The sequence below is a fragment of the Anomaloglossus baeobatrachus genome, chromosome 11 (assembly GCF_048569485.1).
Source record: "Anomaloglossus baeobatrachus isolate aAnoBae1 chromosome 11, aAnoBae1.hap1, whole genome shotgun sequence".
Classification (NCBI taxonomy): Eukaryota; Metazoa; Chordata; class Amphibia; order Anura; family Aromobatidae; genus Anomaloglossus; species Anomaloglossus baeobatrachus.
Genome location: NC_134363.1, coordinates 84,633,303 through 84,649,824, shown reverse-complemented (window position 1 = coordinate 84,649,824; position 16,522 = coordinate 84,633,303). Strand labels below are relative to the sequence as shown.

Here is a 16,522-nt window from a genome sequence, read left to right as displayed (position 1 = left end):
GCACTGCTGCATTTATTCTCTAAGGGGCTGATCGAATAAGCTGAGTGCAGTGCCTTGCAGCTCTTTTCTTACAAGTATAAAAGTTCCCAATTCTGCCGATTGGGCTCTCATGATCAAAAAATTATCACACATCCTGTGGATAGGTGTTAACTTGTTTTAATCAGACAACCCCTTTAATGTCCAGTGTGTGTTTTCATGGATGGTCAGTTACTGAATATTATAGTGCAAGATACCTGACAAGTTGTTTTCTAGACGTGCAAATAGAAAATAAAGGGCTTGGCTCCCCATTAAATATTACATATAATGTATAGATCAAAGATTATTTGACATGCTGCTAGAAAATGATCACATGAACAGTTATTTTTCTTGCAAATTAAAGGGTTATTCCAGAGATAAGTTATCCCCTTTAAATAGGATAGAGGACAACTAACAAATCACTTTGACTCCTTACAATTAAGAAATTGTCCGGCTAGTTCCGGCAGTCCTATAGACAATGAATGAACCAAACGTCAAACATACACATCTCCACTACAGTCAATGCAGGGCTCTGCATTTAGCCCATTATATAGATTGCTGAAGTTTCTTGCAGTTGACCTTCCAGGATTTACCAAATTATCCACTGTCCTATGTTTAAGGGATAACGTCTAGTGATGAGCGAGCACTACCATGCTCAGTACTCATAACAAGTAGTTGGATACTTGGACGGCTCAAATCATGTACTGAGTATAATGGAAGTCAATGGGGAACTCAAGTATTTTTCAGGACGATCTTCCAGAAAAATGCTTGAGTTCCCCATTGGTTTACATTATACTTGGTACACAAGTCCAGCGAGTCCAAGCTTCCAACTACTCATTAGGAGTACAGAGCACCCGAGCATGGTAGTGCTCGCTCTTCACTAATGACTTCCTATGTTGAGAATAACACTTCTAATCCAATTCAACAACTTTTTTTCCTCTGATTAGGATTTCAGTTGGCTGGTCTGCAGTGAACAGAGGACAACTTGCAGGAAAGAGACTGTTCAGGCAGAACTAGCAGCACTTGACTCTTTAGATGAGCATATATTACTGCTATGGACGTTGAATACCAGCTGGCTTAAAACTATATAATAGTTTTTAATCATAACTGGATGCTTCCCATCGCAGCAAGTAAATGGAAAATATTTTTGATGGTTGCAATTAGTTGATATTCACGGTGGGACAACCCTTTAAAATATTACATCAATAAACCCTGAGAGCGAATACAATCTTTAGTTACAATGGTGTAAACAATTGATGCAATCACAATCTTTAGAGGATAATGCAACTAACTACCTACTTTTATGCAGTGTTTAAACAAGATACAAAGCACATGATCAAAGAGGAAACTACTTACATTGCTTAAAGCAGTGTTTCCCAAACTACAGTCCTCAGGGCCCCAAACAGGTCATGTTTTAGGATTTCCTTAATATTTTGTGTGCAAGAAAAAACGTCACAATTTCTTATGTCTGGAGAATGATTTCATCACTTGTGCAATGCAAAGCTAATCTTGAAAACAATAACTGTTGGGGTCCCTGAGGACAGGAGTTTGTGAAACACTGGTTTAAAGGGAATCGGTGACCAGGTTTTTGCTACCTCTTCTGAGAGCAGCATGATTCAGGGTAAAAGACCCTGATGCCAGTGATGTAGGACTTTGTTTACTGGGTGCAGTATTTGTCATAAAATTAACAAAATAAAAAATTTATAAAATACAGTTTTCTGCAGCAGTGCCCTGAATACTGAACCCTGTTTACCCTGCCAACACCACTAAATGTACACGTTCTGTGTACACTGTATATTGACAGAAAGTGGATAGTCAGTGGTGGGGCTGTGTTTACATAGAGCAGGAGGACTAGGAGGCAAGAGACACCTAGTCAAGAAGTGATAATCTCTTCCATGTAAAACACGGATATTATTGAAACAACTGAACACAGTCTAGTAATTGACATATCGCTGGAATCAGGAAGTCAGTCTCTACATTATATTGCGCTCAGATTACTTAGCGTACAAACGTTGAGAAGATATTGCTAGGATATGCCATCAATATCTCATCAGTGAGGATACAAACTATGTGATCCTCGATGACCTCTAGAGCAAACTGTTTTTTTGTTGTTTTTCTGAAGGCAGCATAGTTGGCTCATTATATACAGTAGCCTGCTCCAGAAAGAAAACTTGAGTTGAGACTGGCAGCTCTTTTTCCTAACACTGCAGTCACTTGGGGTCACAAGGTGAGGTCCCTCACTAATACTAGCAAATACTCCATCATTGTGGATGCTGGTTGCAACATTCTAGAATATAACATAGTATGTCTCAAAATTTTGAAATTTAAAGCCATGGATAGATGATTGTGCTAGGGAGATGACACAATCAATTGTTCATCCTCAAAAATATACAAAGAATGCAAGAATATCAGGATGTATCATGTTAGACATCAATGAATGACATCTCCAGTAGACAATAGAAAATAAATAATATCCACAACACAACTATATTTAAATCCAAAGATATAAATTGCACAGGACCCAGAGTATCAGGTTTTACATTAAGGCAGATGCATTGCGGCTACAATAAAAAGTTACCAAACTCCCAACACAAAGTTTCACATATTGCATCTCAAGTCAGTTTTGTCAATGTATTTTAATGTCAGGAAATTATTGTATCTGCCAAACTATGAGGTGACTTCTTTCAGATCTTCTGTATCTTGGGTTTGTTTGCAGAAGTTCTCCATAACCTTCCTCTGTGTCTCCATTTTCATCACCTATATTAAATAATACAAATTAGCATATGAAATGGTAGTCATGGTTGGTCAATCATTTTTACATACCAATCTTGAAGTTTATGTATCCTTCACCTCCACTCATCACTAAGATACTAGCGTTTCTTGCACTTTCACTGCTCACTCCTGACAATAAAGGGTTGATGCAACCTGTTAAGTGAACAACATTGTCAGCACTATTAGCTATATATAATTTTATAACACGTTTTTGCTTTGTGTCACACAGCAATATAAATATAGCCTAAGACAAAATCAAAAGCACAAGAATGGGAACACAGATTCATGAAATATGAGTAAAGAATGCTATTAAAAACATTAAAAGATATCTGGATATTAAAGGGAAGGTGCCTTCTCAAAAATGTTTTGAGTAACTGAAAAAATATAAAGTATTCATGTTTTAATTTTTGTTTAAATATTATCATTTGTTTTTAAATAATCAAACTATAAAAAATAATTTAAAAAGTTTGATATTTTCCACTCTTAAACACTAGGGGGAGCAGCTGCTGAAAATCTAGTGTACAACTAGCTCACATTACAACTGCAGTAAAAGTGGGTGGAATCATCCCCCAGGTCTCGTTATTCCTCCAGTGCTCTCTGTGCCCCCAGGTCTGGCTATGTGCCGAGCGTCTTGCAATACTCTGTGCCCCTGCAGCATCCCCCAGTGCTCTGTGCCCCTCCAGCTTCCCCCAGTGCTCTGTGCCTCTCGAGCATCTCGCAGTGCTCTCCGTGCCGCCAACGTTCCCCAGTGCTCTGTGCCCCCAACGTTCCCCAGTGCTCTGTGCCTCCTGCACTCCCCAGTGCTCAATACCTACTGCATTCCCCAGTGCTCTGTGCCCCCTGTGTTGAGCACAGAGAGCTGACACGAAGAACTACAGGTAACGGAAGTTTGAGGTGAGCACTAGCTGTGGCAAGCGGCGATCTGCAACCTGAGCCTGGTATTCTGCTATAGATGGCAGGCTGTAATCACTGCTCCCCCTTCCCCTCCGCATGTAATTCACTCCGGATCTCTGCTTCCGGCAGCTTCTCCTGTCAGCCTGGTGTCTCTCGGTAGCTTCTCCTATCAGCACACAGACAGGAGGTGAATTAAATGCGGGAGGAGTAGGGGGTATCGTGGGGAGCAATAATCGCAGCGTGAGATCTATAGTACAATACCTGCGCCTCATGCTGCAGATTGCGGCCACCGTTCTCAGGGGAAAGTGGAGTGCACAGCATATGCTGTGGCTCCACATAGATACCGGCGGTCTCCTCCCAGAGCTGTGATCTCGACATCCCGGAGGGCATATCCAGGTCACAGCTGGGGGCAGACATAGTGCTGGAGATAGTTATTGGGCTCCAACCCTATCTCTTATGTACAGGGACTGCCGCATTTAAGGTGTGTAATTGTCGCTACACACAGAAAATCCAAGATGACAGTCCCAGAAAAAAATAAATTCCATAATCAGTAATTATTAATACAAAATTACAAATCACGGCACCTTCCCTTTAAAGGAATACATTTTATAAAACAAAAGAATTCCATCTATTTCTCCTTTTCTTTCATCCTATTTTCCATTATTCTGCAAAAAGAAAGAATTGTATAAAAATAAAACCTTTTGATATGAAATGTGAGAAGATAAAATGGCATCACCCTTTCCAATTCTTTTATTTTTCAAGCAAAACACAATAGGGGTGAAGTTTTGGGTTTGAGATAAAACGCAATCTTTTGCAGTCTTACAAGAGGGCATTAAAACTGCCAGAAATGTAACATTTTACCTATAGGTGGCTGCCTTATATTTCTTGTCTAAATAAGTTTTAGTTTTTCAACTCGTTTGGCCACATTCTGGTCATGTTAAAGAATTTTAGAGTGCAGAAGAATACATTACTGATTTTTGTGACCTCAGAATATATTTAGGGGGAAAGATTGACAATGACTTCAATTGATAACCCATTTCTCCAGGATAGCTATATGCAAGACAATCACACCTGATATAATACCTGGGGTTTAGTAACTCTGTAGGCTATAATATTGAGGGAAAAAATGGAATCAAGTGAAATCCTTTTCAGGGAAATATAACTGAATGGCTCAAAAAGAATGCGGGTAAAAGTAGACAGAATCCAGTAGTTCAGATCCAAGGGAGGTAAAGTTGTCTTCTCCTGAGGCTTAAACCTGATGGGATCGAGCACTAAACCTCAACATTGTACAGCAACCAAGACGAAGCTTGTCCAAGCCTTTTTAGAGAAAGTCCAGTACTGGTAGAATGCTTTTTTTCAGAATCCTGAAAATCCAGAGGTAACCTGAAGAAGGCTGTGACACTAGTCACATACATATGGGCAAGTCTGAAGACAGGGTAATTGGAAGATCCAGGAGAGCTTGTCGTGGATACAAGGAGTAAACCTTAGGTGAAGTTAGGTAACGGTCCGGGGTCAGGATACCTCTTTGAACATATAGAGAGTAAATGGAGGCATAGTCAGCTCACAGTTCAAGTTCAGAAAACCAAGAGGGCACGTAGTGAGTACAATGAGGATTGAAACGTCGAATGGTAAAATAATCTACAAGTTTCCAATAATTTGTGATTAGCTGGATGAAGTCTTTCCTGAGAATAAGCTGACCCCAGTCGATCCCTATGAGAAAGCCCTTACAGGTTCCCTTTAAAGGTGCTAGTCTTGGTTTAGAAAGCCAAAATTTGTTGACAGGGTCCCTTTAAGAGTGATACATCACTAGAGTTTGTGTGCTAGCTAGCATAATTTTAAAAATAAAAATTTTCTGCTACAGGGATTTGAACCCAGAAAGCAACATTCTTAGAAGACTTTCAATACTGTGCACCCTACCATTCCTCCACAGGCTACAGGGAAAGTAGCTGGTGATTTTCTTTGGTTAGGAGATTGAACATACAAACACTAAAGGCCGCTTGACACGCAATGACAATCGCTAACGAGATGTCGTTGGGGTCACAGAATTCGTAACGCACATCCGGCCTCGTTAGCGACGTCGTTGCGTGTGAAACGCACGAACGACCGTTAACAATCAAAATTACTTACCTAATTGTTGATCGTTGACGCGTCGTTTCTTTCCTGATTATCATTGCTGTTGCAGGATGCACGTTGTTCGTCGTTCCTGCGGCAGCACAAATCGCTGTGTGTGAGACCGCAGGAACGAGGAACATCACCTTACCTGTGGCCGCCCGCAATATGGAAGGAAGGAGGTGGGCGGGACGTTCGGGCTGCTCATCTCCGCCCCTCTGCTTCTATTTGGCGGCCGCTTAATGACGCCGAACGAACCGCCCCCTTAGAAAGGAGGCGGTTCGCCGGCAATAGCGACATCGCTAGGCAGGTAAGTATGTGTGACAGGGACTAACGATCTGCCCGTGATGCACAAACGATGGGGGCGAGTGCGATCGGCAGCGACATCGCTAGTGATGTCGCTGTGCGTAAAGTGGCCTTAAGTGTGTTTATAAGTAGAGATAAGCGGACTTGCAGATAACCGGGACTGGCGGGTGCTTGTTCTCTTTTTTTTTTTGTTTTAAATCCGGTTCCGGTCTGGAATCCGGTACCCATATAAGTCTATTAGGAACAGAAGCCGGAGATTAAAAATGTTAGTAGAAGGGATAGGGGGAATAGGAGCGCGCTCGCTGTACATAATTATGGAGGATCCGTCATGGTTGCACAGTGCTTCCAGGTCACACATTCACTTCCGGAGCCGATAATTAACCCTCATTGAATATTCACTGCTTTCCCCTCTCACCATTGTGTGTAATTGGTTGCAATCTGACACACCCCCACCCTGAGTGTCAGCTGACTGCAACCAATCAAAGGCACCAGGGGGCCGGTGGGCAAGGAAAGCAGTGCAACTGTTTGTGGGTTAGTATTGTGGCATAAAAATAAATGAATAAATAAAACATTTGCGTAATGTCCCCCCATATTATTATATCCAGTAGAGATAAATAAAGAAGTTGATCACAGAAAATGACCATACACAACACTAAAAAATGATATATATATATATATATATATATATATATGTTCAAATATATTTCAAAATAGTGTGTGGGTCAAATGGATGTAGCTGACCTACGGTAAAAATTAGGCTAGGCACCGAAAATTAGAACAAAAAATTCTAAGAGAAACCGATTTAGTTAAAAAAAAAATATAACAAGTTTTTATTGTTTAAAATGAATACTAACAGGCAGAGAGCCTAAAAAGGGGCATCACATGTACAAATTATTATGAAAAGGTCAAGAACATGTATCACTGCACAGTGTATGGAAAAATTGCTAGAAAAATCAAATATACAGTACCATATCACATTAACACATGTATTTTACAAGTGTGATGTCTATAGTAGGCATGCAAGTACAGAGGGACTAACCCTGTGGTATCTTTTTTAGTGATATAAATGATAATGGACATATATAATGCCGATCATCAGTAATGTTAGGGGCCAGAACCGTGTGCACTATAATCAGTACTCACATGGGTATATGTAGTAATTATAACTGTAATGTACAGTGTGAGAGGATATTATGAAAATATGTGCATTTTGAGAACTAATTTAAGTTTACATGGCCTGTTAAGCAAAAGTATCTGAAGCAGATGTACACAAAAAGCACTTGTCTAAAGACATGGTAGATGTAAAGTAAAGGATTTTTTACCTGTGCAGAGAAAGACTAGTGCTCACATGTGACGCCAGCCCCGACGCGCACGTTTCGGCGTCACCTTCTAGGTGACAGGTTCCCTTTAAACTCTGAAGCTCAATCATGAGGCTCCGCCTCTCTATAATCTTTGCTCAATAAGCTCCAAGGCCTAGTTTCTGGGCCTGAAGGCAAACTCCTGTGCAAGAGGCCCAGTTTTACATCAGGGTGTGCAGCCTGAGTCAGACCAGAGGCCCAGCACATTCACAGTGCACTTACCTTTGTAGCCTCCACCGTGCCATAGCTTCACCACCTCCTTCCACCTCCAAACCTTAGAGAGACAGGGGAAGCGAGAAATGCCAAGAGCTCTCCATGGAGAGAAGCAGTGTCACAGCTAGGAATACCTCATCATTGCAAATTATGCACTGATAATTGAGGGACTTTTCTTCGAGAGGTGTCAGACTCAGACCACTTAACAGAGAGAAGGGAAGGGAGAAACCCCAAAGCCTGTCGTATGATGAAATTAGGAGCAGCTGTCATGCGACTGTCTCCTGTAGAAACAGAAAAAACACTGGCGGGTGGAAGTGGGCCCTTACCTCTCTGTGATCCTCTTACTGCATAAGTGAAGAGTGATTACCTCCTGTGGTGCTGTCCAATGGGATGTCCGGGTCTAGCCCACTACCCTGATCCTGAAGTTGCTGCATTTGCCTGGCGTCACTCCTGGATCGGCTGATGGTGCTGGTCTTCTATAACTGGGTTACCCCAGCCTGCGCTCGTTTTATGGCTCTAGTCCTCTCTCTGGTGGTGTCATGGGGGAAGGGAAAACCAACGTACGGTCACCCCCAATTTAAAATACACAGCCGAGATAAAACCAGACAGCTGATATTTTGAGACTGAGGAGGTCCATGCTTATTGGACCGAACCCAGCCCAAAAATAGCAACCTGAGCCACCCTGACATTATCGCATCCATTAGATGCGACAAGCCTGGCGCTTTACCCAGCTCTTCCCGATTGCCCTGGTGTGGTGGCAATTGGGGTAATATGAGAGGTTAACAGCCTACAGCTGTCACTAAGCTCAAGATTAGTGATGAAGGTGTCTCATAGACGCCTCCATTACTAATCTGTACGTTAAGGTAAATAAACACAAACACAGAAAAAATCCTTTATTTGGAGTAAAAGGCAAAAAGCACCCTCTTTCACCACTTTATTAACACCCAAAATACCCTTGCAGGTTCGAGGTAATCCACACAAGGTCTCACAACGATTCAGCTCTGCTACATCTGAACCTCACAGCGCGTGATCATGGAACATGACTGCCCGCTCTGAGCTCCAGAAAATAAATGAGCCGCAGCAATCAGGCGTGACGTCACTCAGGTTAGTTGCGGTCACAGCTGGAGTCATACTGTTGCCTCCTGTGACCGCAGGCAACCTGACCTCAGAGGATCTCTGATGACCTATTTAAACTCTGACCTCACCTGCATCTCCTGGCAGAAAACAGCATTTTTTTTTCCAAGAGATGCAGATTTGGTGCTGAAATTTTTACACAATATTCCTGCACCCACTCTACAACTACTGGTAAAAAAAAAAAATCATACCTCATGCGGTGTGATGCGTTTCTTTGCCAGGTGGTGTATTGGGTGAATGAATATAGTGTCAAAATTTAATCTCCAAATTTGCATCTCTTGGCCCCAAAATGCAAAAAAAAGTTATCGCAGCGTGTAAAGCGGTCTTTAGAGGTAGCAGAGCTGAATCATTGTGGGACCTCGTGTAGATTACGTTGGACCTGTTGGAGTGTTTTGGGGGTTAATAAAGTGGTGAAAGCATGTGCTTTTTGTCATTTATTCCGAAAAAAGGATTTTTTTCGGTGTTTCATAGACCCCTGCCATTACTAATCTAGAGCTTAGTGACAGCTGCGGGCTGTTATTAACCACTTATATTACCCCGGATTGCCACTACACCAGGGCAATCGGGAAGAGCTGGGTAAGGTGCTGGGCTTGCCACATCTAACGGAGGCAACAATTCCAATGCGGCTGCAGGTTGCAATTTTAGGCTGGGGGTGGTCCAATAAAAGCATGGACCTCCCCAGTCAGAGAATACCAGCCCCCAGCTGTGGGGCTTTATCTTGGATGGGTATCAAAATTGGGAGGTGACCGCACGTCTGGTTCGAAAATTATTTATTTAATAAAAAAAAAAAAGACATGCGGTTCCTCTTATTTTGATACACAGCCAAGATAAGCGCACTTATCAGGTGGCCTATAGCAACCAATCACAACTCTGCTTCTGTTTTGCTACAAGTCATTAATAGGAACTGTGATTGGTTGCTATAGGAAACAAAGAACATTCTTAGTATAAGATAGCTTATGTGTGAGTTAATGTGATTTCGGTGGTGGCGCTTAGCCAACGTTGTTGTAGAGGCTGATTTAAGTCACATGACCTTACCTGTATACTAATGGTGTGGGGTTTTATTTACTGTCAATTACAGACACTAATGCCCCATTAGAAAAGGAATTTAATTTGACAATTCTTGTCAGACGCTAAGAGAAAAGCCGTATTACTCCTCAATGACCAATCTGAAGAAAGGGAAAAAAAGCTGACAGACCTGAGAACAAGAGCTTCTTCCTCAATGGCTCCTGAAACCTCTTAGCAGAGAGAAGCAAAACTTACAGACAAGAGAACAAGAGCTGCTTCCTCAAGGGCCATTGAAACATCTCAACAGAGAGAAGAGCGACTTACCAGTATGAAAATCGGAATTTTTTCCAACAGGACAAGGTTGGAAACTTTCAACACTCTGCCTTTTGCTACCAAACATCAATTATCAAGATAATCCAATAGTTAACAGAAGAAATAGAAGTGCTCTGTGTACCGCCCCCACGTCAGCAGCTAGGCTGCTCGGATTCGGATCCGGATCCGCGGTGGCTCGAGGGGCGTCCGGACCCAGGGGGGGCCCGCGGCCACTCAAATGAAAGGGGGTATTTACAGGGGGGCAGTATAGTGAGAGTTCGTGACGCCACCCGTGGTGTGTGGTAAGGTGGAGTACCACCGCTGCGGCTGGGAGTACCCGGTGGCGATGGAGTGGGCAGTCAGGTGTTTAACCCCTCCACAGGTAGGGGGGAATGCCCCGGGACTCGGTGATGATGCTAGCTAGGTGTGTGCCATTGGGGAAGTAGGGGTCACTTGCGTACTCACAGTCCAATAACGCTGACCGACAACTTTGGTTTACTAAAGTTCTGGACACCGCTGCCGCTGAGAGAGAGCACGTTTGGGTTCCGTTTCTGCTGGTATTGCCTGTTGATCTGTGACCTTTCCCTTGGCACCTTGTTTTCTTCTAGTTGGCCCCTATAGCTTGAAACGAATCGGGTCCCGCTCCCCAGTGTGGCTAACTGAGGGAGCTTGCTCTTAGGGTTCACGCTTGGGATTTCCTGGACCGTATGTGTGGAAAGTCCTATCCCCCTCGTTGCACTAGTGCCCCGATTTCGGAGCGGGTGGAGATCGGATCATGAAGGCTCCGTTCTCGTCGGGTAAATTATCAGGTTGCTTGGAGATACTCCCTGACCTAGCGCCCACATACCCCGTCATGCCCTGGCCTTTGCCCGGTGATGGCACAAGGCCGCCGGCTGTCCTCCACGACAATGCCGTGCCCCTTGTCACGATCCCCTGCGACCGGGGTTCCAGCTCCTACTAGGCCCAGACCAACGTCTGCTACCTAGTACTTCCAAGGAGCCCAGCTCCTGATCTCCTCTCTCTTTCACCTCCAACACTACACTGCCTGCTTCTGACCTCCCCTTAACCAACCCCCCAAGTGGTCGACCCTATTCCACTCAGGCCGTCCACTGGTGTGTCTGGTGGGTATGGTGCAGAGTGTTCCTAGGATTTGATTAGCTGGTTTTGGCAACACCATTAGTTAGGGACCCGTAACCAAGGAGGAGGTGGATATTGCACAGAAGGGCAGATTGCACAATACCTTGTGACGACCTGATAGGCCAGGGCGTCACATTCCCCCTTGGTTAAACGCAGCTCGTCCCTGAGCTACAGGACATCAGAGGTTTATTTTTTTTTTTAAACTGGGAAATAGAAAAGAAAACCATTTTATTTACAAATACATCCCTCATTAGGGAGGCTGGTTACTAAAACGTTGCTAAACACTGTATAAATTCATCTTTCTAACGGAACGCCACCGGTTTCAGTAGTAGCGGAGGCTCAACCTGCTCCATTGCAGCCTCTTCCTGCGACAGTCCAGTCTTAATGTCCTGGATCCCATTAACCCGCCACCCAAACAACCTGGCCCCCTGCAAACCTATTGTGGGTTAGTGACCAGGTTAATGTCCTGGGTATTGTGATAGATGATTCTGGTGGGCACAGGAGGTGCAACTATTTACAAAACACAAGTTCGTGTTGGTCACAACCAGTTCTGTGACCGTGGTCCATTTTTACTATACATAACTAACACAGTCCATGTACCGGGGTACACATTGTAACAAATCTTCTCATAAATCTAGTAATTTTCATTCTTTCATTCAGACTTGGTTGATTAGGTGCTTATCTTCTAACATTTTCTACATGAAAAATAATAAACTTAGAAAAATAACAAACGAAGGCACAGATAATTAACACTTTCTGCTAAAACATCAAACTACTGGATCCCGTAGCCAGGCTTCCTTGCGACTACGTATTATCAATGCCAGCACAGACTCTTCTTCCGGCACCACATGCTTGGTCACCTCTAGGGCATATCAGCCCTGTTCTCCACAATGCCGGGCGTAGGTGACCATATCTTTTGGTTGCAGATTTCGCTCGGGGTGTCCCTTAGGGAGGTGCTGCGCCACATCCCGTCGTGACACGAACACTCCGGCTATGAGGCCTGCCTCCCGAATGAACCCCCATCCCTGTACGGGGGGTCAAAATGGTCTACCAGACCATGGCACCGTGGCCCTCGGACTCGTGAAGCAGCGCTCCTCACTTGCTCTTTCTCCTCACGGTTGCAGGTAGCAAGCTGCCGTCATTGCCGGTTTCATGTCGTTATCGCTGCTTGTAATTGCTGATGTTGTCATTCCCAGTAGGGGGCGTCGGCATTCGGCCTCGGCTCCATAGCTGGCTCTGGCTTCAGGTGCACTCTTGCAGCCCCAATAGCCGTTGGGATGCCGCACGGCGGTGGAACCGGCAGCTCTCCAGGATCCACTTCCGCCTTGGGTAACAAAAGGACCGACTGCTCCGAGGTTGCAGGGTCCGGGTGCTCCATCTCGGAGGATGGGCCCGGTGACGCGGCCGGGTCTGGTCGGTGTCGAAGTGACCGCTGTCGTGACCGGGTTGAGGGACGGAACTGGGGTTTCCGCAGCTGGGTCTTTACACAAAGGCACCGAAGGTTCTCCTGCCGGGGTAGAAGTGTGTTGGTGGCGGTGGTGTGCTCACCGGGAGCGGTGGCGGTCCAGATCCCACAGCCGCATTGGCCGGATTAGGGTAATTAAGAGGGACTGGCTAACCGCTTACTCTCTCTTCACGTGGGATTTCGATCTCACGGGCTCGCACCACCATCGCCAGGCTCCTCGTCTCTTCCCTCCAGTTATCCAAGATGAACAGGAACTGCGTCCGCTTTCTCCTGCACAGCTGCTCTGTCTCCTTCTAGATCCAGGTCGCGGTCCCGGGAACAGCACGATCCGGTAACCAGCGCCGCTCCGCCATCTTGCCTCTGCGCTGTCCAGGAACGTTATGGCAGAGTCCTGGAGTCCCTGCTTCTCTTCCGCTGTAGTTACATGCTGACACGCCCCCTCGGTTTTCACTCAGTACTCCTCTCGATGCTGTGGCTTTCTGGGAACTTCCGGTTCTGGCCTCACACTCAGGACGAAAAGCGGGGCTTCTGCTTCGCGCACTTTCGTGGGGAAGATGGCGTTTTTTGGCACGAAAAGATGGCGGAATTGGCGGGAAACGAGATTTTGACTCGCGGTTTCGGTCTTCAAAGCACACGTCACCCAGGTAAGTGGGTCCTGTCCGAATCCTGTTCATGACGCCAAGTTTTTGAGGGTGTACCGCCCCCATGTCAGCAGCAGGGCTTGCTCAGATCCATGGTGGCTCGAGGGGCGTCCGGACCCGGGGGGGTCTCGCGGCCACTCGAATGAAGGGGGGTATTTACAGGGGGGTGGTATATATATAAAGTTTGTGATGCCACCCGTGGTGTGTGGTAAGGTGGAGTACCACCGCTGTGGCTGGGAGTACCCGGTGGCGATAGAGTGGGCAGCCAGGTGTTTAACCCCTCCATGGGTAGGGGGGAATGCCCCGGGACTCTGTGATGATGCTAGGAGTGTGCAGTTGGGGAGGTAGGGGTCACTTGCGTACTCACTCAGTTCAATAACGCTGACTCCGACAACTTTAGTAAACCAAAGTTCTGGACACCGCTGCCGCTGAGAGAGAGCACGTTTGGGTCCCGTTTCTGCTGGTGTTGACTGTTGATCTGTGACCTTTTCCTTGGCACCTTGCTTTCTTCTAGTTGGCCCCTATAGCTTGAAACTAATCAGGTCCCGCTCCCCAGTGTGGCTAACTGAAGGAGCTTGCTCCCAGGGTTCACACTTGGGATTTCTTTGACCGTATGTGTGGAAAGTCCTATCCCCCTCGTTGCGCTAATACCCAGATTTTGGAGCGGGTGGAGAGCGGATCTTGAAGGCTCCGTTCTCATCGGGTAAATTCTCAAGCCTGCTTTACACCTTACAATTAGGTGTGCGATCTCGTATGCGATGTGACACGCCCAGGTAGCATATGCAATTGAATGAGATTGCACGTAGGTCGTTCATTTGCTGTCACACGTGCGTTAGTAGTCTATGTTAAATTGATCAATTTTGTATGCGATCCTTTAGATCATGTGTTCTGTGACGTATGCATTGGGCACCTTTTTTTTTTTTTATTTATTGACTTGACAAGCGTGTGTAATGTGTAGGGATGCGTTTTTACTATGTCATCTGCCATTCAGCTCTGCTACATGGCCGCTGACAGCAGACATAGACAGCCATGTAGCAGCGGTGAATGGTAGTTGACAGCAGACACAGACAGAGCCGCACTGTCAGAATTAACTCGGGTGAACTTCACCCGACTTCATTGTCATGCTGCGGCTCTGTCTGTGTCGCGCCCTGATTAGCGGTCACCTGTGAAGGATTCACCGGTGACCGCTAAACTCCTGAGTAACTGAATTGAGCAGCCCTCTCTCATATACTCACCGATCCCCGGCGCGGCGTTGCACGGCTTTCTCACTGCTCCGGCGGCTTTTACTGTTTTGAAAAAGCCGGCCGCCCATTAAACAATCTCGTATTCCCTGCTTACCCCGCCCACCGGCGCCTATGATTGGTTACAGTGAGACACGCCCCCCACGCTGAGTGACAGGTGTCACACTGCACCCAATCACAGCAGCTGGTGGGCGTGTCTATACTGTGTAGTGAAATAAATAATTAAATAATTAAAAAAAACGGCGTGCGGTCCCCCCTAATTTTAAAACCAGCCAGATAAAGCCATACAGCTGAAGGCTGGTATTCTCAGGATGGGGAGCTCCACGTTATGGGGAGCCCCCCAGCCTAACAATATCAGCCAACAGCCGCCCAGAATTGCCGCATACATTATATGCGACAGTTCTGGGACTGTACCCGGCTCTTCCCGATTTGCCCTGGTGAGTTGGCAAATCGGGGTAATAAGGAGTTATTGGCAGCCCATAGCTGCCAATAAGTCCTAGATTAATCATGTTAAGCGTCTATGAGACACCTTCCATGATTAATCTGTAAATTACAGTAAATAAACACACACACCCGAAAAAATCATTTATTAGGAATAAAAAACACAAACATATACCCTGGTTAACCACTTTAATCAGCCCCAAAAAGCCCTCCATGTCCGGCGGAAGCCAGGATGCTCCAGCGTCGCATCCAGCGCTGCTGCATGGAGGTGACCGGAGCTGCAGCAGACACAGCCGCTCCGGTCACCTCCACACAGCAACTGAAGACAGCCGCGCGATCAGCTGAGCTGTCACTGAGGTTACCCGCTGTCACTGGATGCAGCGGTGGATGCAGCGGTGGCCGCGGGTAACCTCAGTGACAGCTCAGCTGATCGCGCTACTCACCGCCGCTCCGGTCACCTCCACGCAGCAACTGAGGTTTCCTCAGCTCTACTTCATGGGAAATGTAGAAGCAGAGGCTAAGCAGAGATGCTTTTTAACTCCAAACACTTGCAGTTAATTTCTATCCCAGGCAACGCCGGGTACTACAGCTAGTTGGAAATAAACCAGAAAGTTCTCAACAGTCACTGCTAATCGCAAAATCGTCTATGGAGATGGATGTACTGGAACATGATAATAAGCATTCTACATTATACGACATGACACAATGTTGGAATATCTGGATAGTCACTTATTCACCATTTGACAATTTTGGACGTGAAAGTTTCTGTAGGCTAAAAAGTGGGTCAAGTATTTTCACTTTGGAAAACTTATATTTCTTAGAATTCATGTTTCTCTTTTTTCCTATTGGGCCTGCATTGACAAAAGTAATCAATGTGTTTAGGTTTTTCTGAGAAGACTGTTTTTTCCCCTATCTGAAGCCCCATATAACAAATATTCTAAATAGAGCCTATAGAGATTTCTTCCCACTGCCTTTGCAAACAGTTGTGTTATGGCCATTTTCCCGTCCATAGTTGGAACATCGAACAGACGAGTGTTCTGGAGGACTCTACAGACTGAGTACGAGAGTGGGGAGATAAAATATGAGGTATATTGACTCATTCAAGACCACCATTTACCTAAAATTTTGGAAAGCTTTTAAAACCACATATGGGGCGAAAAAAAACCCCAAACTGTGCCTGGTCAGGGAGGAAAATGGCCTGGTTCTGAATTAGTTAATCTCTAAATATGCTGAGTTGGACTAACTCAGGGTGTTTACATACATATCTGTGTATCCACTAAGCCTTGCGTGTGCATTCAGCTGATAGGAAAGTTGAGCCCACCTAGCTCCAAGCCAGATTTGTTTGTATTCTAATAAACATACATAAGCCACAGATATTTAAATACAAAATGACAAACATGAAAAGTAGGGAAAAGGGCACAAAGATATAATCACTAAATAGCATACACTACTGTAAATAATTACTTGGATAAAATACAG

At 45.3% G+C, this 16,522-nt stretch overlaps 1 protein-coding gene across 1 annotated transcript in view; it reads right to left on the bottom strand.

The window, feature by feature from the left end:
* Positions 1-819: 819 nt before the first annotated feature.
* Positions 820-16,522, bottom strand: part of LOC142255816 (C-Jun-amino-terminal kinase-interacting protein 4-like) — a 665,059-nt gene continuing 649,356 nt past the window's right edge. Inside the window, exons 26-27 of the mRNA XM_075327263.1 lie at positions 2,839-2,940; positions 820-2,772 (exon numbers count right to left, since the gene is read on the bottom strand). Of these exons, the coding sequence (XP_075183378.1) occupies positions 2,666-2,772; positions 2,839-2,940 (209 nt within the window). The 3' untranslated portion in view covers positions 820-2,665. The remainder of the gene's footprint in view (positions 2,773-2,838; positions 2,941-16,522) is intronic.